At 38.5% G+C, this 25788-nt stretch overlaps 1 protein-coding gene across 3 annotated transcripts in view; it reads left to right on the forward strand.

The window, feature by feature from the left end:
- Window positions 1–23002, forward strand: part of rexo1 (REX1, RNA exonuclease 1 homolog) — a 108946-nt gene extending 85944 nt beyond the window's left edge. The window contains exons 12-16 of one of the 3 annotated variants that reach the window (XM_041204467.1): window positions 4903–5013; window positions 5933–6048; window positions 8223–8361; window positions 17648–17768; window positions 19070–23002. In XM_041204467.1, coding sequence (XP_041060401.1) covers window positions 4903–5013; window positions 5933–6048; window positions 8223–8361; window positions 17648–17768; window positions 19070–19158 — 576 coding nt within the window. In that variant the 3' untranslated portion in view covers window positions 19159–23002. Of the gene's footprint in view, window positions 1–4902; window positions 5014–5886; window positions 6049–8222; window positions 8362–17647; window positions 17769–19069 lie in introns of those variants that run through there. The other 2 variants (XM_041204468.1, XM_041204469.1) reach the window with 2 other exon arrangements.
- Window positions 23003–25788: the final 2786 nt, after the last annotated feature.

Genomic DNA, 25788 nt, shown 5'->3' on the forward strand with positions numbered 1-25788 from the left:
TCTTCAGGTGTCTGGATGAGATCTTGAGACTTTCATATTTAAACATGAACCCTTTATTGTTAACCTTTAACTATTTACAGATCCCATGTTACTGTCATGCATGGTGCTGTTACCTCCATGCAGGTAGGTTCCAGAGTGTATTCTCTAGATTGTTCTGAGTCTATTGCCATGTGACTCTGCATCATAGCGTGGGCGATGCAATTCTCCAGTCCCACGTTAAACCTTTACATTACAATGGCATGCAGGCACATACAACATCATATGACCCCCTCTTCTCCAAAGAAAATTTTCTCCTTCAACAGAGCATAACTATTTGTAATATTATCTTTACTTGCTGTCCATTCTCCCCGTCTCAAGTCTCTGACTTTATAAATTCAGATGGTCTTAAGGCTTGACAGTTCTTCCACATCTTGGTCTGTCATTTTTGGAGGAATGGTAGTAGTACTCTGTGTTTTTGGTACTTGACTGTCTCCATTTGATTCGCTTTTTGCACTCCTTCAAGTTGCGTTTCTCTTTTTTAAAAACTTGTCTGCTTTTTTTCAAACACTGTGGGTCTGCCCCGTTCCTTCTGATGGGAAAATGCACTCCATTCAATCCTAGAGCGGACTCAAATTTTCTTTTTCCATGGTGTCTGCTATGCTCTTGCTGAACATGGACCTTTTATAAATAGAACCTTCATTTCCACTTGTTTCCCAATTTCAGCCAAACATTTGTTCGCTGTTTTATTTGCAAATCGTTCTGCAAGCTTCTGAATCTTTTCATTCAGCGCAGTAGCTCTCAGCACATCTGAGACATCCTGTGCTGTTTCTCCTTCCAGTTCCTTGCACTTCAGTGTCAGATTGACATTTTCCAATCATATTTCTGTCTTTTCTTTCTCTGCCAGCAACTTTATCCTTGTCCTTCAATTTGGTTTCACTGCTGGCCAGGTCTCTCTCTGGCGAAGTCTTATCTTGTTTCAGTTCTGTAGCTGTGCAATTTATGACTTCATTATCCACTCACGGCTTGAAAACCGCTATGGCTTTTCCTTTCAATGCCTCCTATTTTTCATTCAACTGCTTCATCAGCTCTTCAGTCTGTTTCTTGTAGCTTTCAGCTTCCTCCTAGAATATTAAACATTGCTGGGTCTTCTCTGCCAACTGGTTCTTCAGTTTGCTCAGAGTGACGTTAAATTCATTTTCCTTTTCGTAATTTTCCAGAGGAATAAACTTTGTCCAAAGGAATTCTGGTAACATGTCTTTCAACAGGTTTTCCTTTTCTTTGTGAAGCTTGCTTACTTAATCTCGAGTTTTCCTGTAATTCAGTAGTCTCTTCGAGTTTCTTCTGCCATGCTTCCATTCTGCTGTTTAAGACGGTCTTCATTTCTTCATGTTGCTGAATGGTTACTCATTCCTTTTGCATTTGATCTTGAGGCACAATCAGTTCTTTCAATTTTGTTTTCTTGTTAACCTCTTGCCAACTCACTCTGGGCTCCATTGCATCGTTTTGTTGCTACTGATAATTTCAGCACCACTTTTTTTCTGAAGTAATATTCAACATTCTTTATAGCTCCACATGTTTTTTCAGGCTACATATTGATTCTTTGAGGAGTCTTTCAGGGTTGCAACTTCTTTGCTTGCCTTTTCTGCCTGCTGTTTTGCCTGGCTGTACATTTGGTTAAGTTTTCCCAATCCTACTTTGATTTTCCAACTGTGGAATTGATGGTTGTTATCTCTGGCTGGCACCTTTGTGCCATCTCTGAAAGTTTTGTTCAGATCTTGAACAGTTTGGTTCATTGAAGACTTCAATGTATTATGTGTTTTCAGAGGTATACACTCAGCTTGAATCATACACTTCAAATCTTCCAGTTCAGCTCTGATGAGAACATTTTCCTGTAGAACAGCCTCATTTGATGTTTACACATTTTGCTGCTTTTGATTTACCTCAGCTTTCCTTCATGCATAGCCATCTGCTCACTCTGTACTGCCATCTTACTCCTTAGCTCTGGGGTCTTTTGTGCCCTCTCTCTCTCTCTCTCTCACTCTCTGGGTCTTTTGGTTGCCCCCTCTCTCTGGGGCCTCTTGTTACTCTGTGTTTTACTGAGAGTTTAGAATATCTATCAAAGCCTTGTATTATCTCACCAAATGTTGAATATGGATTTATACGTTGGCTGTGGAGTACTTCATCAGCAAATGAACCAAAGATGAATAAAAGCTTAACAACTTGTACTACTTATTCCTTATTTAATCCTGCAGTTCTTCTGTAAATTAAAATTTGTCTTATCAAGACTCCCACTCTTGGGTCTGCATTAGCCCTTTCCATAGCAGAAATGTGCTTGGCTCTTCCAATGTGCTGTAGATGACTCTTTGTGCTTTCCTATAGTTACAGCTTTAAATTTCATTACCCCTTTAAGACTGTCATTGCAGTAACCATTTTTTTCACTCCAGGCTATCTGCAGCAGTCGGTTCTGTCACTGATTTTCCTGCACTTTTCTGACTTTTGACAGGCTTCCCAGTGATCGTGGCTGTCGGTTTTTAAAAAAAAAAATTTAAGCTGCAACACATTCTTCTCTCTTTTTCATCTTTTTGAACTCTGCAGTTCCTGTTTATTTTGAACCTTGGGGGCTGTCTGCAGCCTGCTGGTTTTCTCCCAGTAATTTTTGCCGCACTTTTTTGGTATCCTGGACCTTGTTTAAAACTTTAGAGAAAACACTGCAGCATTTCTTCTTTCTTTCTTTAAACCCTGCAGGTCTCTTTGACCCTGGCGTTTTGAGAGTTTCGGTGGGTGCGCGTTTTTCTTGGAAGCCACTAGCTGTCAACTCTACAGGTTTCGTTGTTTTGTTTTTACCCTGCGCTGTTTGTCTTAAACTCTTGAACAGTAGCGATTTCTATTTTTGGTCTTTGATAAGAAACTTTATTTTTCCCGACTGAAAGGGGGTTCCCTGTCTCTTAAACTCTAAAGGCATTTTCCTTTTTTTTTACTGTGCCCTTACACGTTTCTCTGTCAACCCTGCCAGCCGATTTTACTTTTATAGGGTTTTTTAGCTTGCAACTGTCTTCCAGCTGCTCTATGGAACTGCTGTGCCGTGGGACTGCCACCTATTCCATAATGTAAGTACAGCTATTTTTTTGTACTTTTGCTCACCCATATCTGACCAAGTTCCTTAACTCTGTGTCACTCAGGATTTTGCAATTTTTGTATTTTTGCTTACCTATCAGTGTGATCCGACCAGGTTTTTTTTCCTATTTTGCTCTGCATCACTCGGGGTTCTTGCAATAAGCTACCGCTCACTCTGATGAATCCCTCAACTTCTAAGGTTGTAGAGAAACTTCTGCAATTGTTTCTTCAAGTTTTCTCCTTAGGTACACATCTCTCTAGTTTGGCTGCAGCTGCTTTTAGTGTTTTGTACCTTGAGTTACAATTCTGGGTTCATGTGATATCTTTTAGGAGCTCCCACCACTGCCTACCATGTTGTAAACATGGATTCTTTAGATGTCTCAATGATGAGATCTTGAGACATGTATTTTTAAATTATTATTTATAAACAACGTTCAAAGTAGTGTTAACTCTTTCGAGTACAAACACGTTTCCATCTGTTCCTATTCAGATGAAGTTACATTGTTTCATAGTTTGTCATTGTGAGATTTGAACTCTTGATCTTGGGGTTGCAAGCCCAGTACCATAGCCACTTGGCTATTTCGGCCAAGCTAAAACATGAACCCTTTATTGTTAACCTTTAACTATTTACAGATCCCAGGTTACTGTCATGCATGGTACTGTTACCTCTATGCAGGTAGGTTCCAGAATGTACTCTCTTGACTGTTCTGAGTCTATTACCATGTAACTCTATGCATCATACTGTGAGCAATGCTATTCTCCAGTCCCACTTTAATCCTTGTTCTGCTGAGCACCTTTACACGACAATGGCACGCAGGCACATACAACATCATACAACAGAACTTAGCCACAATTTTGGAGACTTATTCCTTTTCAAATAATGTCATGGGACCTTACCTGAACAAACAAAATGAACACTAATTTCATGTAGTCTATCGGGAAAGAACCACATCATAAAAGATACAAGAGGTGGTCAAATGATGGACACTGAGGGTTGTCTAGAGTTTATAACTTCAGTGTGCCAAGCCTTGTTTACTTAATGTATTTTACACACTAATGTATTTTACGCCTTAATAAATGGACTGACCATATATCTTTCCAAAGGAGATGAACTCAAAATTTAGTGTTCCAAATGAAGCCTGACCAACGATCTGTACTACTGATCGTACTTGGCTGCCTATGTGAACGTATGAAATAGGAGCAAAAGGCATTATAGCCCCTCGAATCTGCTTTGTCATTCAGTAAGCTTATGGCAGATCATCTACCTCAATTCCTGTCTTATCTCCAAATCTCTTGATTTGCTTAGTGTCTGATATTTGAAACTATTTATATCAAAACACAATATCCCAGCATTCCTTTGATCACTTTTTGAACAAGTAACTAAGCTTTTATAAGTGGCAGCAGAGAAGGGGGATAGGTATGCAAACTGCTCTCAGCCCCCTGAGGCCAGTGGCACAAGCACAGATGTTGCAGCTGTCCCTCTAATCTCCCTTTTGAGCTGAGGTCTCTGCTTGTTCCAAATCGGGCAGGCCTTCCACCCATGATGGTTGTCAGTGATCTATGTGGTCATTGTGTGAGTAAATTATGATAGGAGCTTGCCATGATCATTTCAATGCCTGTTGTAAACGAAGGTTGGTTTATTTGGATTACTACAGTTAATGCCATTAGCTGTGAAGGCAACTGGCAGTGGGGTGTTTTGAGGCCAAAGTGAACATTTCCATGAAGCATTGTATAATGATGATATATTGAAACAGTCCCTGCAACCATTCATTAAACCTTTATATCATTTTGAATGTATTCTTCTTGCAGCAGCATGTACAGGACGGTCGTAAAGAAAAATTAGCTGGTTTCATGAAGACGTTTGATAAAGAAATGCCACCAGATGAAAACCCAGGTATCTTTGCCCTGGATTGTGAGATGGTAAGAAATATCAATGTACTGCATTATTCTTAGTGTGTGTGTATGTGTGTATTTTGTGTGTCTATATCATATATGAATAAAAATATGGGTTTGTGCCAGTTAACTTCCATACAGCTGAGCTCCTAAAATCAGCTGTGTTGTTTGAAGCTTCCAATTGGAAGGAAGAATCAGGCGAGAATCATTCTGGTCTATGATGCATGGCAGCATTGTTGGCAAAGGCATGGAGCAAGCCACCTATTTTTGCATAACTGATGAAGCCCAGAGACTGAGGGGGAAAAAACTGGAAAAAGATCCTGAGGATACTGAGTGCACTGAGTGCCTTGTTATTCAATACTCAGTAACGTTTGAAGCCACTGAGCAATATTAAGCATCCTGGGTTTTGGCCAAGAGCCATGAATTGAACAAGGTAGAAGCACTGACATGCTGAGCTGTACAGAGGGGCGGAACAGATACTTCAAGCGTTAGTGAATTCTATGCAATACAGAAAACATGGGGTTTGTGGCGTACTAGCTTCTGATATACTCATCAGTTGGTTTCAGTGATAATTTGGGTTACTGGTCAAATTAAGCACTAGAACAGGATTCCACTGAATATGCTAGTTCATATATTATGCAGTGCAGATGTGCAGAAATATTTTGCACCAATGGTGCCTTGTTCGATGCTATTTATTGAAAGCATAACAATCTATTCAACAAAAAAACATGAACGGTAAGTTTTTAGGACCCTAACTTTGCAAAAGGTTATCCATCCTGAATTAGTTTTACAATTCTATAGTTGTCAGAAATACTATTTTATGAGCCAAATATATAAATTAAAGGGGTATTTAAGAATGCACCCATTTACAGTAATGTGAAATTTTGCATTGTGTTATAGCTTTCCTTCTCATCTTTATTTAATAACTGGATGACTCTCCTTCCAGTGCTACACAAAGCAAGGTTTGGAGCTGACCAGATTGACTGTTATCAATCCAGATCTAAAGGTGGTTTATGATACATTTGTCAAACCAGACAGCAAAGTCATTGATTATAACACCAGGTATGTTTAATAATTAAGTGGCAACTCTTAAAAACTTGTTACACTTAGTTTATCATTACAAGATCTTTAGTTCCTGCGGTTATTAGTTAACTTAGGCTTTGATTAAGATGAGTCATTGCCAAGAACTAGTTGCAATGATGAGGGATGACCGTAACTATGCAGAAAGGAGACTGGTCATTTCCACAATGTAAATTTTATCTTTATAAGTAGTTTTGTAGGCTTGAAGCATTTATGCTGTAAATAAAAGTCTTGATCAAATTCTGTAATTTCCAAACTTTCCAGCAACTCGCAAATTGTTCCTCTGAGTTGTTCACATGTAATTGAGGGAGGTGGGGGTGGGGTGGCAATAATAATGCAAGTCATATCTAATTTCCATTATAAATATGAATGTAAACATTCCCATTAATCCAATTCCCCCCTTTTGAAAACTGGTATTCCCTTCCCCCATACCTTTTTCCCTTCCAAAGTTCTGGCTCTTGCTGGGATACAGTTTGCATGCCATCAGCACGCTGATGTCTGACCTAAGTGGAAACTCTGTGTGCAAGCCCAGACAACGATTGTCAGTGGGTCGTTCAGCCAAACCAGGCATGGCAGTTAAGCCTAATCCTGTGCACAGATGTACACTATTTTGCAGTGGGATGATATTATCCTCCGCCCCTTTACTCCTTCCCAACCATTGCTGCTCACGTGAGGTCAGCTAACTTGGCACAATCGAGGATCAAACCTGGGTCGGAGCTAGCTCAGTATCATGCAAGGTGATGTACCTATTAACTGAACCACAGCAAAAGCAGTGGAGTGGTGAATTTCTTGTAAGTGCCATTTAAAACAATCCGTTCTCCATGTGGGCTGGGGTGCTTCTGCAGAAAAGACTTGTCATTTTACATAATTGGGGTGAGGGAAACTACTTTAAATTATGAAATAAAAATGCTGTGCACATGGTTTGGGATTGAGACGGTACTTTGTTTTTGGGCATCAGTTGATTAATGGGCTGCAATAGTTTTTCTCTAGATTAGACATCATCTGAACCCCTTGATTGTATTGCTACTTTGTTATTCACCCCAGTCCTCCTTTCTACTCTGTTGTATAACTTAAAACCTTTAAATTCAATGCTTATGAAGTTTGGGTACTGATCTACTTTTAGGCAATTGCATTAGTGAACCTTCTATTCATGCAAAATCTTAGCTCTACTGGTTTGGATTTTCCTCCTTGAATGCAAGCTGAAATTCGGACCTGAAAATGCACCAAATTTTGTGCCCAGTTTGCCAGTGCCAATTGAGATCCAGCTATCCTCCCAACCTCATTAGAGTGGTCAAATTTAAAATGTGTGTAAACTAGCGAAAACAATCAGAATCCAAGATAAGCACCAAACGCACACGCTGTTCCTTTAAGCACGAAAATTTTAGTTTCAGCTCATTTAACTATCATTCAGTCTCAGCAAGTTTAGGATCCTGCATTCAGGGACACCTTTCAATTCCAACTAAAAATTATTACCTTCAGCCTCTGACACAAACTCCATTCCCTGGCTACCTGTTTCATTCCCATTCCTGACCAATGTCTCAGACTGAACCAGACTGTTATCAGCCTTGATGTCTTATTTGACCCAGAGCCAGCCCCTTATTGCCTCCATCACAAAATCCATCCAATTCCACCTCCATCATGTAGCCTGTCACTGCCACTCCCTCAGTTTCCCTCATTGTGCTTTTATTACCTTCACCTCGACTATTCTATGCTCTCCAAGCCAACATCCCATCTTCTACCCTTAATAAACTTGAACTCTTCCAAAACTCTGCTGGCCATATCTTAACTTGCACTAAATCCTGTTCACGCATCATGCCCGTGCTCATTGACCCAGTAGGCTCCCGGCCCAGCAATGACTTGATTTTAAGATTTTCATCCTCGTGCAGTGTTACATCCACCAGCCCTGCAACCCTCTTGAGAACCCTGCGTCTCTCCATATCAGTTCTGATGGATTTTATGAAGGACAGGTGTAAACGATCAAGGAGACAGGTATTGTAATTAAGTGCATAACTCAAAATCCAGTGATTTTTTTTTTAAAGCCCATAACTTGCTTGCTTCCAGATTAATGATGTATCTTAGTGGCCTGGTGTTTCTTCTATGTGGGTGCCCTGTTTGTAATGAGGCAGCTCATGCTTTTTCTTCTTTTATTTATGTAGATTTTCTGGTGTAACAGAGGAGGATATGGAGAGTACAACAATAACTATTCGTGACGTACAAGCAGTATTACTGAACATGTTCAGTGCTGGAACCATATTAATTGGGCACAGCTTGGAAAGTGATTTATTTGCACTAAAGGTATGCATTTTTAAACAATAAGATGGATAATTTAATATTTGTGTTCTCAAGCAACTAATGAGCTGTTAACTTGAACCTTGTGGCAATATTTCTGCAGCAAAACGACTTAGCAAGAATTTACTGTTCTGTATTTAGAAAAATGGGCATATTGTGTTTCATGAAACATTAGAAATTGTATGTTTTAAGTTACCTTAATAACGGAATTGGTCTTTTTTTTATATCTGAAGCATTCGTGGTTTTTAAAAATGTATATTTCTATTAATGCAGAAATTTGCATACTCACAGGGAACTACACAATGAAGAACAAGAGTATATGTTACTGTGTACGCTACACAGTATTTGTAAATACATACCTGGAAGTTCCTTCTCTGTGTTATGCTATGTGCTTCACATGTTGGGTCTGAATGTCGTGGTATCAAATCTGGCAAAATTTGTTCAAAATGCAACAGCATATTTGCAATCACTGATGTTCTTAATTGTTGCACAAGGTACTTGATACCAAAACCTTAAACTTTGATATGGCATTTATTGTATTTATAAAGAAATTTCTAGTATTTGCATTTATGCCATAAAGATTATGAAGCAAAGTTCTCTCTAGCTTAGAAGTTCCTGTGAGGATTGAGCACAAGTCGACCTATTTGCACAAGTGGGCAAAAGAACTGTTTTAAAAATGAGGGAATGTAGCTATGAAGTATGCACAACTTAGTGTTGCAGATATTAAAATATTGGATTTTGGCATTCGTCTTATAGTCACATATCATGTTACATTTTCCTTTTGACTCTATTTTTGCCAGAGCAATAAACTTTCTCTATTTTGTTTATAGCTTCTGGTGAACTGAGTCACAATATTAAGTTAAAATTCTGTACCTGGTTTTAAATGAACAGACCTGTTAATGGGCATCTTCCTATTTTAAGCACACCTATATATATTTTTTCAACACTGCTATAAAAACTTTCCTTTCACTCTGAAAGTTTTTATTTTTGTGTTTTGACACGGAATTGTGCACACATTTGCTCTGGTTAGATTTTTTTTTTATTCATTCATTGGATTTTTTTGTGTGCAATTTATACACCACTTGCTATCTAAAATCTGTTGGCCAGCTTAATCTAAATTTTTTCATTGTATGAAGTAATGTTACTTAACGTTACTTAAAACACAATTATTTTGCACAACCTGCTCTGCCTTTTGGTGTTGCTGCAAGTAGCAACAGCTTCTAGCAGTTCTCTCTGTAACCTGGTTCTGACTGATCATCTTTTATATTGACTTCATGCCAATCTTTAATAGCCTACAAGTGATCAGTAAACAAAATGAACCAGATTTTGCAATAGTAATGATGGCAGAACTGTCCATATTCATCATCATTACTCTTCCAAAATGGACAGCAGCTTCTGGAGTCTGCAGATGCACAGTTAAACATGGAAATCTAGAGGCTTTTGTGATTCTGCACCTCACAAGGGGGTATACGTTGAGGCCTCCCCAGACTGTAGTCATTTGGAAGTCATTAACTGACAGGAACTTCCACACTATTCTTAATAGTCTTGCTGTGAAAACCCTTGGAAAGCGTTACACCTTGTTGAATGAGGTGTAATTGGGTTTTTAAGAAAGTAAGAAGTTTGTTATTACTGCTAAACAATCTCTGATCCTGAAAGAGTAGTTTTATATTTGTTCAATGCCAAATTTTTCCATTATAATGAAAAATTTCACATTTAAGTTTCCTTATTTTATCTTCTACTTTAATCCCAGCTATATGTCCCAGTCATTTCACTATCTATAAGATTTAAAATAAAAAGTGAAGGTTTCAATGGTGTTTGCTGCCTGAGAATACTTCACTTTCATTGACTGCAGCAAACTATTGGGAAAGGGGAAACCCACTTCATTGAGATTGGTACATCTTTCTGGGCTGCTTTCTTTGAGGTTAGCAGTGAGTGCTGTTGCTTTGCTGCTGACTGCAAAATCGAGCCCAATCTCTGTTGGTTTTCACACATCTATTACATGTTGATCACTACTTCCTAGAACTTAAAATCTGGTAATGTGCTTGGTGTGCAATACACTTCTGAGTTATAGAATATTCTTCAGGTTTAATGGTTAAACCTTAAGTTTCCATTAATTCCCTCCCTTATTAAATGCAAAGCAGCTTCACAAGACTGGACAGCTATTTTTTTCTTGTGATTTTTAAAAATTCTTTCATGGGATGTAGGCATCGCTGGCAAGGCCAGCATTTATTACACATCCCAAATTGTTCATGAGAAGAACCACAGTGAACTAGTGACGAAATATCAGCTAATTAAATAGATGATGGAGGACATTATGAGCTGCTACTATCTCAGAAGGAAAATGTCCAGGGGAATGTCGAGGATCATTTTATGGTTCCAGTTGATGACGTTTGCTTGATAATATCAAACGCCATTTAGATTTAACTCTCCAGTGAGTTAACTAAGAGTAAGTAGTGCAGATAAGAATTTGCAAGAGGACGTAAACCAATTAAGTGACAATTGAGATCATTTAATTTGGACTCAAGAAAGATAAATGGAAGTACTTTTTATATGGTGTAAAACTAGGAACTGTAGAGAAGCAGAGAGATTTTGGAGTCTGCATATGTAAATCCCTTAAAGCAAAATGAGTCAGTGGGAATTGAGGGGGAGGGAACTCTCCACTGGTTGGAGTCATACCTAGCACAAAGGAAGATGGTTGTGGTTGTTACAGGTCAAACATCTCAGTTCCAGGACATCACTGCAGGAGCTCCTCAGGGTAGTGTCCTCGGCCCAACCATCTTCAGCTGCTTCATCATTGACCTCCCTTCCATCATAAGGTCAGAAGTTGGGATGTTTGCTGCTGATTGTGCAATGTTCAGCACCATTCGTGACTCCTCAGATACTGAATCAGCCCATGTCAAAATGCAGCAAGACCTGGACAACATCCAGGTTTGGGCTGACGAGTGGCAAGTAACATTCACACCACATAAGTGTCAGGTAATGACCATCTCCAACAAGAGAGAATCTAACCATTGTCCCTTGACATTCAGTGACATTACCATCATTGAATCCCCCACTATCAACATCCTGAGGTTTGTCATTGACCAGAAACTGAACTGGACTAGCCATGTAAATACTGTGGCTACAAGAGCAGGTCAGAGGCTAGGAATCCTGTGATGAGTAACGCACCTCCTGACTCCCTAAAGCCTGTCCTCCATCTACAAGGCACAAATCAGGAGTGTGATGGAATACTCCCCACTAGCCTGAAATGAGTGCAGCGCCAGCAACACTCAAGCTTGACACCATCCAGGACAAAGCAGCTGCTTGATTGGCACCTCATCCACAAACATTCACTCGCTTGTCCCCCAACGAACAGTGGCAGTAGTGTGTACCATCTACAAGATGCACTGAAGAAACTCACCAAGGCTCCTTAGGCAGCACTTTCCAAACCCAGGACTGCTACCATCTCGAAGGACAAGGGCAGCAGATACATGGGAACACCACCTGGAAGTTCCCCTCCAAGCCACTCACCATCCTGACTTGGAAATGTATTGCCATTCCTTCACTGTCGCTGGATCAAAATCCTGGTACTCCATCCCTAACAGCACTGTGGGTGTTCCTACACCACATGGACTGCAGCAGTTCAAGAAGGCAGCTCACCACCACCACCTCAAGGGCAGTTAGGGATGGGTAATAAATGCTGGCCAAACCAGCGACACCCATATCCTGTAATTGTTTTTTGTATTTAAAAAAATTAATTTAACAAGGTGAATGGAATTTTGACCTTTTTCTCAAGGCTGTGTGGGAGTGACCACTAGAATACAAAGGGGAGAAAATTATGCTCTAGTTGTTTAGAGTCTTGATGGGACCTCATCTGGAATACATTCAGTTTTAGGCCCAAACCTCAGGAAGGGTATAATCTCCTGAGAGAGGACGTAGCACAGATTCACCAGAGTTATACTGGGACTTGGAGGGTTAAATTATGAGGACAGGGCTCCCAAAACGAGGTTTGTATTCTTTGAGTGTGGAAGATTGAGAAAATCTGATCAAAATGTTAATTTTAAATGAGCTGAATAGTCCTGAAACAGGGAATCTATTTCCTCTCTTAGAGGAATGGAGAACAAGAGGATATATCTTTGAAATTAGAACTAGGCCATTCAGGAACTAAATTAGGAAGTGTTTTTCATGCACACATGATCATAGAAATCTGGAACATACTTTCCACCAAAAAGCTGAGCATAATAGGACAGTTGGAAGAACTTCAAAATTGACGGATTTTTCTTTTGGTTAGGTTAAGGTATTAAGGGATATGGAGCTATGGTGGGTAAGTGAAGTTGAGGTGCAAATCATCCATGGTCCAATTGGATAGCAGTGTAGGCTCAAAGGACTGAATGGCCTACTATTCCTAATATTGCTATTTTCTAAATTATGTAAGACAACATAAACTAATGCTTTGGCACAGGTGCTGAGGCTTCATACAATACGATATTAGGAAACTGGGTTTTGCACTGTCTAGCTGTATTATCACTAACATTTATATGGGTGTATATAGCATTTTGTTTCCCTAGAACCAATCAAGTACAGTGGAACCTTGATGAGTCAAACTTGGGTGACATGAGATTCTGCATGTGTCAAAGTTATCAACCATTCCCACCAACAGAATAGCAAAAGCTATGGAACAATGCCCATGTTTAGCCAAAATTCTGCAGTGATTGATCCGGGTTGGCTGAGCTTTTGTTTGGCACTGGCAAGAAAAATAACGCAGAAATCGGGGGTCATCTGACCACATTGACCAGTCAGCAGAGCAGTTGGACCCAAGTGCGCTCAAGTTTCTCTGAAATAATTTGCAGAGTGTGCTGCAAGTATGGTCAAACCTATAAGAAAGCTAAGTGTTGATCAGAGAGATGAAGTTGATAGGCCAAGCAGAAAACAGTGGTGTGAAGTCAGACATTGCGAAAGAGTGGGAGATTGCACACTCGAGTTTATCCGTTTATCCACCATTCTGAAAATCATGGGGAACATCTTTGAACAGTTCATCAGGCATTCTCTCCAGCATAGAAGAGGATGAGAATGATTGCTTATCCCAGCGCCAGAGAAACTCTGCTAACATGGTTCAAGGCAGCCCAAGCAAAGAATGTGCTGTTCTCCGGCCTAATCCTGAAGGAAAGGAGCTAGAGATTACGTTGAGGGACAATGGAATTTACCTGCAGCAACGGATGGCTGGACCGATTCAAAACAAGGCACGGTATCATCTTCTACTCGGTAAGTGGTGGGGCCAGCAACATTACGACAGCAGTGACTGGTGATTGGCTCCAAATTGGTCTCATGCGCATTTTGAACGAGTATGCACAAAGGGACATTTTTAACATGGATGAATCTGGACTGTTTTACCATCTTTTTCCAGACCCCTCTTTGATGTTTAAGGGGGACATGTATAATGGTGAAAAGCGGAGCAGGTACGTGTCACTGCTATGATCGGTGCCAGCATGAATGGCACTAAAGAGCTGCCGCTTCTCATGATAGGGAAGTCCAAGAAGCCATGGTGCTTTACGAAAGTCAAGATACAGTACAAGGCAAATAAAACTGCCCGACCGACCTCCCAACATTTTGGATCCTTAGGTCAGGAAAATGGACAAAACATGCCAACAGAAAAAAAAAGACTGCCCTCATTGTAGACAGCTGCCCTGCAAACTGCCATCATGGGCTTGAAGAGCATCAAGCTGATGTTCTTGTCTTTTAGTACTACGGCCAAGCTCCAGCTAATGGATCAGGAGGTAATTAGGAACTTGAAATCTCACTACCAATGGAAGCTGACCTCTCAGCTTATGGAGGCCATCAATAGGAAGCAGGACTACAAACCCGCTGTACTAGAGATCACGTTGATGCTGAAGAAAGCCACAATCTCGAACTGCTTTAACCATGATGATGGGTTCAAACAGATTACAGCTGCACAAGATGACAAGAACGAGGAGGAGCAAGGTGACGCCAACCAACCCAATGACTAGACAAGTTTCACATGTTTACTGGAGGCTGGTATGGAGATTCTGGCAGAGCCCACCATGAAAACTTAATGTGGAGATGGACGATGCTGTACGATGCATGGTGGAACTGCCAGATGATGCTATCGTAGATGCAGTGCATTCTCCAGCCAAGGAAGCTGAGGAAGCTATTGACCCTGAGGATTCTGATGAATGCCCACCTCTTTCTTTGGCTGATGCTGTGAACACTGTAGAGATGCTCTGGGATTTCGCACTGCTTGCCTGAAATCTGAAAACCTGTTTGAATGCAGTAATGGCATGGCAGACTATATGGCACAAATCTGAAAACAGTACGCTAAGCAGAAAAAGATCAGAGTTTTTGCAGTGCTAAATCCTGGCCTTTCTCAAGACCAACGCAATGTAAACTATGAACAAATGGAATAAAGACTTTTTCACAGTTTCTTACAGCTTAAATGTGTTTTTTTAATTTGGCATTTGAATCTGAAAAACAAAGTAAATGTTAGAAGCATTTGGAGGCATATCAGATTGCATAGAGATGCATTCATGTGGCAAATTGGGCCTCCTCGGTTATCAGAAAGCCCTGCTTATTCTGAATTTGAAGGCAGCTCCCCTGGGACTTGACTGACTTTACTGTACGTACACTTTTTGTGGAGGATGTATCATGTAAATTTGGATATCATTATTCTTGACAAAAAATGGTAAATGACTACATATTTGCAGAACAATTAAGGTCTTGATTCTTTTGTTCAACTTGGCAAATTATTATAGCTTATGATGTTTCAAGAGTAAAATGCTAATGTCCTCTAATGGATTTAAAGTCCTACAGATTGCTATATGAAAATTTGAGCTATGGGATTGTTTACCAAGGCAATAGCTTAAGTAAGAGCAGACAAAAACTGCCACTTCTAGATAATTCATTAAAGTACTATCAGTGCTCCACAATGGCTCAGTTAGATCATATATCTGAAACATTTAGACCAAGTATATGCCCCCCATTTCATCCCCAGTCCATGCTTCCCATCAGAAGTGCACATGCTCAATCTTGGATGAGTCCAAGATCAAAGTTGGCTTTGATGCCTCTCCAGTCAAATTGCTGCCTCAATTGTTTGATCCTGAGGTTCATGCCTTAAAAATTACTATTTGGGTTAAATATCAAAGAACTTTTGGCACCATTGCAATATGTCCTAACATGGAATCACTGGCTTCAGGACAGGAAGGCTAAGTTGGTAAGAAGCGGCCTAAAATTATGTATGCATACATGAAAGGTGTATTAGATAATATAAGATGCTGTGAGGCTGCAAAGCACTGAGGGAAATTTGTTCAATTCATATACCACAGAAGTGTAGTTTGAGTAGTTTATGGGCTATTATTGAGTCCAGAATTTCATGAAATCTTGAATATATTGCAAAATTTTACTTGTTACAACATGCCTTAAACAGAGACTTTATCTGCCCTCTCAAGTGGACATAAGATCCCATGGCACTATATTGAAGAAGAACAGAGGGATTATCCTTGGTCTCCTGGCCAATATTTATCCCTCAATCGACATAAAAGTAAATTATCTGGTCATTATAACATTACTGTTTGTGGCTGTGCGCAAATTGTTGCATTTCCTATATTACAACAGTGACTACATATTTAAAAAGTACTTTATTGACTATAAAGTGCTTTACAACATCAGGTGGTCATGAAATATAAATGCAAGTCTTTGTTTTCTTTTTTCATATCTTTTGTTGTGGCATGGTTCCCATTATTGAGCTTTCCTTTTCAAGTTGTACCTTTCTTGGAGGTCAGGGAATTAAAAATACAGTCTTTACAAGGACTTTCCCTTTCTCCAACTTCCCTTTCCTTTCAAGTCCTTGAGTGCATTGTTACCTCCCAAATCCGTGCCCATCTTTAATGTCTGGATCCCGTCGATTAGACTTTAGGCCCTACCACAGTATGAAACAGACCTCATCAAAATCACAAATGATATCCTGTGTGCATGTGATCATAGTGAACTATCCCTCCTTTTCTGAGTGATCTGTTCTGCAGCCTTTGCCATGGTTGACCACACAATTCTCCTCCATTGTCTGACCCCTGTTACCCAGCTGGATGGGACTACCTAGCATGGTTCTTTTCTCATCTATCCTGTCATAGCCAGAGAATCATTTACAATGGCTCCTCTTCTTACTCCTGCACTGTTACCTCTGGAATTCCTCAAGGATCTATGCTTGGCCCCTTCCTATTTCTCAAAAATATGTTGCTTCTAGGCAACATCATTCGAAAACCCATCAGCTTCCGCTTGTATGCTGATAGTATCCCACTCTATTCACCACCACCTTGTCTCTCTCTCCCTCCACTCCCCCTGACCTTTCACATTGCTTCCAGAACAGAATGAGCAGAAGTTTCCTTTGATTAAATAATGGGAAGATTGAACCCATTGTCTTCAGCCCCTGCCAAAAACTCCATTCCCCAGCCACCGCCTCCATTCTTTTCCCAGGCCACTATCTGCAGCTGAACCAGACAGTCGACAACCTTGGCATTGTACTTGATAAAGATGAGCTTTTGACTACACATCCGTTCCGTCACCAACACTGTTTACTTCCACCTCAATAGGAATTGCCAGTCTCCACCCCTGTTGCAGCTTATCGACTGGCAAAGCGCTCATCCACTTCTTTTGTTACCTCAAGACTTGACCATTCCAATCTTCTCTTGGCTGTCTTGTCATCTTCCAGCCTTCATAAACTTGTGCTCATCAAAAACTCTGCCCATAGCCTAACTCGCAGCACATCCTATTCATCCACCACCCTTGTACTCATGTCTGGCAATGCATCAATTTTAAAATTCCTTGTTTTCAAATCCCTCCATGATCTGACCTTTCTCTATCTCTATAATTTCCTTGAATCATCCTAGATTTCTGCTCTCCCCCAATCCCTGCCTCTTGCACATCCTTGATTTTAATTGCTGCATTATTCATGGTGGAGCCTTCAGTTGCCTGAATCCCAGGCTCTGGGATTCGTTTCTTAAACCTCCATGTCTCTACCTCCCCTCCTTTTAAGATGCTTCTTGAAACCAATAATTTTGATTAAACCTTTGGTTACATGTCCTAATGTCTCATGATTTTGTTTGATAAAGCTCCTGTGAAACACCTTAGGGTATTTTACTATGTTAAAAATGCTTTATTGATATAAGTTATTGATTGAACGTTAATACATTTAAGTATGATTTGCTGAGCTAAGCTAAAAATGGGAGGAAATTGATTTCCATTAACTATGGTGGGAATAAGTGGAGATGGCAGAATAGACAGTGTAACTGTATTTCTTCTCCTCCAGCTTATACATAGCACAGTGATTGACACAGCAGTTGTGTTTCCACATCGACTGGGATTCCCGTATAAAAGAGCACTGAAAAATTTGATGGCAGACTACCTCAAACGCATCATCCAGGATAATGGTATGTGGTAGTTAGTGAAGAAAAGGCAGTGTATCTATGATTGCCATTGGGACTGGGATTTCCAAGGTGCAATTATGTGTAAATTACTTTATAATATTATATTTAAATGGATATAATTTAGGCTTTGGAATTGTTTATTGCCTGAACATGCTATAAATGTACCATAACTCCTCCAAATTAAGGACAGATGCCTAATTTTTTTTTTGGAAGATCTGAAACCTGTACAGTTATACTGGAAGCACACTTAGTTTTTCAACTTGTAAAAGCATGGGAGGAATCCAATTACCATTGTTTGTATTATGTTTTGAATGCACACATTATCTGTTTAAGAAATTAAATAGAATGCTATGGCTGTTGCCTTCCCACTGGAAAGAGACGAGTTATGAAGCCATAGTTCAAATTTCATTGAAAGTACCCTGTGTATAACGGTGTTTAATATTTTAAACATTTTGTTTTGTTATTGAAATTATACTGCATACTATAGAGAATGTCTATCTTGTTGGATCCATAACTTTGAACATCAGTGCCACGAGTAGGCCAACAAATAACCCTGAGCCACAACTGCATTATCACCTAGTAGATGGCTTTGGAGTCGAGGTCTTGAGAAAAAAAAGTCCATTCTTTCTCAATTGCTTATTCTTTCTTGGTTAGAGTATTATTATCGAAATAAATTATCTATTTCAAAGAGGATGAAGTAAAATTAATACGGACACTTAAAGGGCATTGATGCATACTACGGTACCACTGTCACAAGCATGAATTCCATTTATAACACCAACTTAATTTCTTAATTCTCTGCCCTTTGTAATTTTAAAGGCAGTATGTATTTGCTGTGGAATCATGTTGTCTTGGAACTGATTTGAGGCAGCAATGTTCAGTAGCCTTGGTAACCCTTCAAAGCCATCAAAGAGAGGTGACTTACCTCACAGCTGCTTGTGTTGGATTAAAAATTCTTCCTGGAGTGCTTTGGCCTACCATATTGCCCTGCCCTGTGCCCTGACCAATTTTGCAGCTTTCAGCATGCAACCATTAATCTATTAATGACAGTTTATTTTTCCCCACAGTGTGCAATCAAGATAATCTGGTAATTGTAGACAATGTAATGCATTCAAATTTACTTTTATATAATGATCTAATATTACTTCAGCTCGTTCTCCAGCTAGTCATAAGATATCCCTTTGAGAAGTAATGTGATGATAAACCCTATTAAACACAGCACACTGTGTCAGTGTGGGCTTTGATAATTCTAGACCATTACAATACCTAATCTCCTCAATAATTCTTTTCATTTTTGTTACTAGTTGAAGGACATGATTCCAGTGAAGATGCTAGTGCCTGCATGGAATTAATGATGTGGCGATTAAAAGAAGATGCAAAATTGAGAAGATGACATCTCCTGTCTTTTGTTCACATGTGCAAAGGACTAACGTTGCCAACAAAAATCATAAAGATGTTGTGATTTATAATTGTCTTGCAGAACAAAAGGCAAAGTTTAGGCTGTTAAAAGATGACCCAAAACTGCCTTTTTTGTTTACAGTATTTATTTGTTTTTATATATGTAAAAATCTTGTCATAAAAATTACTCCACACCCATTGTAAATGTTCAGTGGCCACAGTTGTTAGACTTAGTAGCATTTTGACATTTCTTTAAAGTGGCATTCCAAGAAATGCAGTCATTCTTGCTGCTAAGCAACTCGTATGTATGGGTAAGTACAACTCAACAATACAAAGCCAGTGGATTTTTAAAAAATCCGATTTAAGAAAAACATTTTGACTATCGACCCAAAGATAGATTATGCTTTTTCTTAACTTTTCTGTTTCATTTCTTCAATGTTGTGTGTTATGTGATTTTCAATGCTGAAAGGATTAAAAATCTGATTCTTTTATATGTAAAGCCTGCTGAATAACTTTTTCACTTTAGCTGCACACAATTTTTCAGAAGTGTTTTTGTAAGACTGATTTGATATATTATCTTTCGTGTCTACGGTTACATTATAGTTAGAAACAACAGACTTTTGAGTTGTTGCTCAGATATCACTTCCTCACTCCTTTCTCGTTCCACTCCAGAACTTAGGACAGACTGGCTGACTTTTTCTTTGTGTCTCGTTTTCATTAAGCCTAGCCTCACCTCTCACCTCTCTGTTATGCTTTTTAATTGGCCATGCGGGTCCATATTAAGACAATTGTAGACCAAACAAGACATGTTGACTTCCAATTTCATATCGTTTGCACTACCTAATCATATGTTACTGCCTAATTCCATACTGACAGATTTATTGTGGCTTTGTTACTAGATTGATCCCATGCATGTTATTGCCCATTTGGTTTCCTTTCTCTTACTATATCTTTCTATCTTCACACCAATTGTTGCATCTGAAATGAGAAATTATTAGGGACTAACTTTAGTGAATATATCATAAAAATGTGCCACATTGTTTAGCAACAACATACAGCAAGGACACATTCCCGCACACACTCTTTTGTGCATAAGTCTAAAATCTCAATGCATTTTAGAAAGAAAGTTGGACTGAACTGTTAAATGGAATATAGGTATTTTTACAGTAAATGTTTGGCTGCTTTTAGTAGCTTAAAATTGTACCTCAATGGCAATATGTCTTTAACAAAATGGAAGTTCTGCTTTACATGCTGAATATTAGATGAATTGAACTTGCTTTATAAGCTTCTATGATAGCACTAAACACTTGTTCTAGCAAGAATTCAGATAGGGCTTTAGTTGCACATTATGATATTTGACCTGCAGAATAATCATGTCCTGATAGTTACAGTTGGTTTTATTGCTTATCCAGCAAATAGTAGAAATATTATCTTTTTTAAAGTTTATATATATATATATAGATATATATGTATGTAAATATTTGTGTGTTTTTTCAAGGGTGAAACACTAGAGAGACTACAGGTATTCTAAAGTTTCCTAAATGTCACCAGTTTGTGAAAATCACTGGGGCCCTAAGATTGTGTTGTACCTTGTAACTGCTTTACATATTCCTGAAATGGTAAATATTATACTTAAGGTGGCTTGGCACACTGGAGTCTGCCATGAATTGTTGTTTGAAGGCAGTAGTTTTCAATCTTGACAAGGTAGTTTGACAGTCATTGAGTAATTTTGGATACATTGCAACATGTGACAAAGGGCTAATGTTGCAGGAGACAATTCTGCAACAGTGTAAAATAAAGAAATTTTGTTGGTTAAGAAAACTACTGCAGGCTTCCTGAAAGCTCAGTTGATTTATTCAGTGTGGAAAAGAACCATTAGGGCTGGACAGGTTCAGTTTTAGTCTCAAATCTATGCTGCATTGTTTAATTGCAGTGGGTCACAAGGGTAATACTTCTAATCTCTGAGCTAAGGAAGGGAAGATCAACTAGGGTTCCCAATCCTAGTTATTAGCCGCTGACAGTACATATGCAAGGGTAACTGAAGGCCAGGGTGGGGTACATGGGGGCTGTCAGTTTGCATAGAAACATATCTTACATCAATTAATACTTTCCTGTTGGGAGGGGAAGATGGTGCTATCACATTGTCTTTTTTTACAACTTGAATAGTAAGTAAAGACAAATATCTGCACTGAATATTCTTGGGAGGAAAAGTTAACATTTTATTTCTTCAAATTATTTTTATCAAACTTCCTTAATGATCTTGATGACTAAGTCAACAAATGCATCATATGGTGTGATCCAAAGCCATACAAAAGTTCCTAGATTCTAGTCCTGGTTTGAACAAGGTTAGCTGATCTCAGAGCAGCAGTTGGGCTACCACAATTTGCCTTTGATCTTTTCTTTAACCCGAGAGCACAAGTCACCTAGGGATCCTGTGCTTGATTGCTGTCCTATCGCTACTGCTAGAAAGGTGTCTGGTGAGGACAGAATCTGACTTAACTGTGAAGGGCTGCAAATGACAATAGCCTCCTAACATTTACTGTGGCCACTTGATTGAGGTACTGACTGGAGTGCTGCTGGCACATGGAATTGACCCCACCAGGAATTGAGAAAGGAGCAAATGGGAAATCTGTGTTCCTATTTATGTTGTTTAATTTTTTTGTTAAATGCACAATATTTCATTATTGTTTAGAACTGCAGCTAAAAAAATTCACTGTCTTAGGCTTTCTCTTGTGGCTTATTTCAGAAAAGGTGATGGTGTTCAGGAATAAAGATGAATTAAACTCTTAAAAATGAATGCCTTGTCTGCCCTGTGCTTGCAATACTTGGGCAGCCTTTTCCCACATTATCCCAAGTTTTAATAAATTGGGATAGTACTTTATTTAAATGGCCAGGCCTCTATTCAGGTGGTCTGAGTTTGATTCTCTGCTTCCAATGGCACTCATTCTGTTTCAGAAAACCAGCTTCTAGACTACTAATTAAATAGGCTACTTCATGATGACGGAACAGGACAAAAATGCTGTAGAGTCGCACCTCTTGCTTGCTATTGAACAGTATTAGTGTGAGGGAAAAACCTTTGGGCCAGACAGTCCTATCATCTTAGTTTAAAGTAATGGAAAGAGTGGGCTGCAAGTCATACTTTGACTAAGTTGAAATTTTTGTTGGGGATAAATTATGAAGTAATACACGTTTGTAAAGTCATGTTATAATTGGTAGCAAAGTTTGCGGGTTTGGAGAAGGATTATCCATCAAGAACTTTTGATTTAATTATAAGTACTAAGAATAACAGTAGAATTTTCATTTGAAATGTACAAGAGCTAGAGAAAATATTGGGAAACATCATCACCTTTTAAGTTTTGTTTAAAGACCCCTCAAATTGGTACTAAAACATGGCATCTGTTAATATTTTAATCAGTTTAATGTATTACATGTTTCAAGTTTGTGATTTGTTTCATGTTTAATTTTGAATGTATAGTACTAAGATTCTATGAAAATAATGCAATGAGGGAGGGGTTATGCTCAATCAGTGCAGTGCCCTGATGTACAGTAAGCATGAAAATGCAGTGAGTAATGTAAAGATTTATAGTATTCAAAAGATGTTCTTTTTGTAGGCCTTTATGACTGGTCTCTGAACAGAAAATAATTGCTAATGATTTGGAAAGACGAATTGAAAAATTTAAATACAGTACTGAATTTTAAATCACATTGGATAGAAAACTAAACTTCTGTAGCATCTACTAAGCATTACTAAGAGGTGGAACCGAGAGTATATATACATATATATATTCTGTAGTAATTTACATTTCCTGTTTTGCAATAAATCTTTTTTTAAAAAACTTCAAAAGATTTCTTGTCCACTTGATTTATGTTTTTGTGTTAAAATGGCTATTTAAGGTGCATCTCAATACTGTGAAAATGAAAATTGCTGGCACTAGTAACTGAACTACTACTCCTTCCAACTGGTTAGTTCTGCGGAGATGGTTTGTGTCACATTGCTTTTCTCAGAAATTAGCTACATGGAATACTGTGATCAATCATTCCATTTAATTTTATTAGAAGGATTGAGGCTGCTGGGGCAGAGAACTTTCAATCTAACACTTTTTGCTGTGCCCTCCCAAAAATAAGCTATGGAACTTTTCAGTGGAAAAATCCATTGTCCAAAATTTCAGAAGAGGGTTAAATAAGTAGGAGGTGAAATAAAACATTTGAAATATTCGAGTGGACATTAAGTATTATAACATACTGAACACATCACTTGGTGTTAATCATTGATTTGAACTGCCTTGGTTGCAGAATTTTGGATGAGTGCAAAGTATTTGGTAATTTAAAGCCTGCTTCTAAACAGATGAAAAGTACACCTTAACTAAGAATAAATTGTCTTTTTTATATTGAAGTTGGAAAACCATTGAATGCTCACTTCTTAAGCTGCTTATACAAGTAACTCACCAGTGCAACAGTTTATTTAATTGAAGTATTTCATTACATTGCAGTCCTTCCTTTTAACAGTTACTGACATTTTATCTTAAACTGTTATATCTGTTATATCTTAAATCCTGTTGGGTAGAAAAGCTCAGGTTTTGGTTGAATGTCTGATCCATGTAGGTTTTTTTTCCAGAGGATAGCCTCATCTGTTGACCTTTATACAATGTCCATGACCTTAAGGGTTATAGGTGACCAAGGAGATCGATTTTGGTAATCAGGAAGTCTTTTAACTTTTCCTTTATTGTGCTTTTGGAAGCACATGCTATGTTGTCATCTGTTTCTTAAAGTTGAAAGGCTACATTGTGGTGCTATTGATCACCAATTGAGTTTTGCAGAGCAGTAAAGAGCTTTTAAGTGCTTAACTGACCAGTGAATACCAATGTTAATTTCTATATTGATTGGTGATTATCAAATTAACCTTGGACAGATTGGCTGAGCATCTGTTGTAGAAAGATAAAGCTGATGCAAATTTTAGAAACCATGTTTTCACCTGCCCCACATATGAAAATATTGCCCACCTTAATTTCAAAGTTGTATTTTATAAACAAATCTGAACAATATTGGAATGTTGAAAAGCACTATCTAAATTTGCCAGGATACTTAATTTCTGAAAGTACAATGAAGGATTCAGTAGCACTAAATTCCTGCTAATCTGAACTGAAGATATGCACCAATGTAATTTTGAAACTAAATAAAATGCACTCTTTCATGTTCCAACTGATCTTTAATTACTCAGTATATTGGCTAAGAATGACAAAATAAAATAAAATCAGTTTCATGTGAACCAGTGAAATTTCCTTTCAATTGATTAGCTAATAGTTGGACAAGTTAGGCCACATAGAGCTCTGTGGACATCAGTGCCACATTTTTGTCAACCTGATGGGAGGTACAAGTAATTGTTGTGGGTTACTTTTCTCTGCTATTAATCAGTAGTCTATGTGCAAATGAAAAATAAATAGCCAGGACATTGGGAGAAATTATTCATTCCTATGTAAAATAATGGAATTTATTATCAGGTGAAGATTATTTGTACAATAACACAGCATGTGGATGTCAACATTGCTTTCAAAGACGATCATGCTTGACCAATCTTGACTTCTGAGAATGTGACATTCAGCTGGACCTCCAGACATATTGCAGAAAGTATTTGACAAAGTTCCACACAAAAGGCTATTAGTTAAGCTCAAAGCTTAGAGTTCAGAGTAAATCTTGGACATAGAACTTGGATGGTCCAAATGGCTTTTCATTACAATAACAGAGCTTTGCAATCATCAAAACATGGTTGCCTATAATGTCTTGGTCTTGTGTCATTTGCTATATTATGTACTACAGTATATAAATGTATGTGCTTTTGCAGGATGTAGTCTTTTAATCTATTTGAATAGTAAACTTGCTTTCTCTATAAAGATTAATCACTTTTTTCCCCCTGGCAAGTGTTTTGAGATCACAATATGTTGGCATCTCACGAGCATTTGCAATTTGTGGAGTTATTTTACAAATAGGTGTACTTTTGTAAATTTTATGAATCCATTGTAAAATTAAGGTTTTATCCATGTTAATATTTTGAGGTCACTGAATATTTAGATGTGCAGACATATACATCTTATAAGAATATGCAACCATAGTTTATAAAGTCTGTATACACCTTGCCTGCACAGTTCTTATAATAGGAACCTTTATCAAGAAAAACAATTTTAAAAGACTTGAGTAAAATGAGTGCTGTTATAACTGCTGCTAATTTTCAATATTTAGTTTGGAGAAGCAAATTTGAAACAAATGCAATACATCAGGATAGTTGCTCGAGATTGGTTTCCATGATTAGTCAACAACTCCATTGTACGTGTCGCTAGCACATGTAGAAAGTGAACTAGATGGACTTTGTATTTGTTCACATGGAGTGTCGATATAAAATTTTGCTCTTAGGGTTTGAAACCGTTCATCATTGTCACTCCAGATACTTGAGCACTTAATCTAGGCTGGTGTTTAAGTGCAGTGCTAAGGGATTGCTGTACATTCAGAGGTGCTCTATTTCAGATTAGGTGTTAATTGGAGCCCCCATCTGTCCTCTGTGGTGACTATAGAAAATCTAATGGCACTACTTTAAGAGCAAGTGAGTTGTCAATTGTCCTGGCCAACATGTACC

This window comes from Carcharodon carcharias, chromosome 14 (assembly GCF_017639515.1).
Source record: "Carcharodon carcharias isolate sCarCar2 chromosome 14, sCarCar2.pri, whole genome shotgun sequence".
In the NCBI taxonomy this organism is placed as follows: Eukaryota; Metazoa; Chordata; class Chondrichthyes; order Lamniformes; family Lamnidae; genus Carcharodon; species Carcharodon carcharias.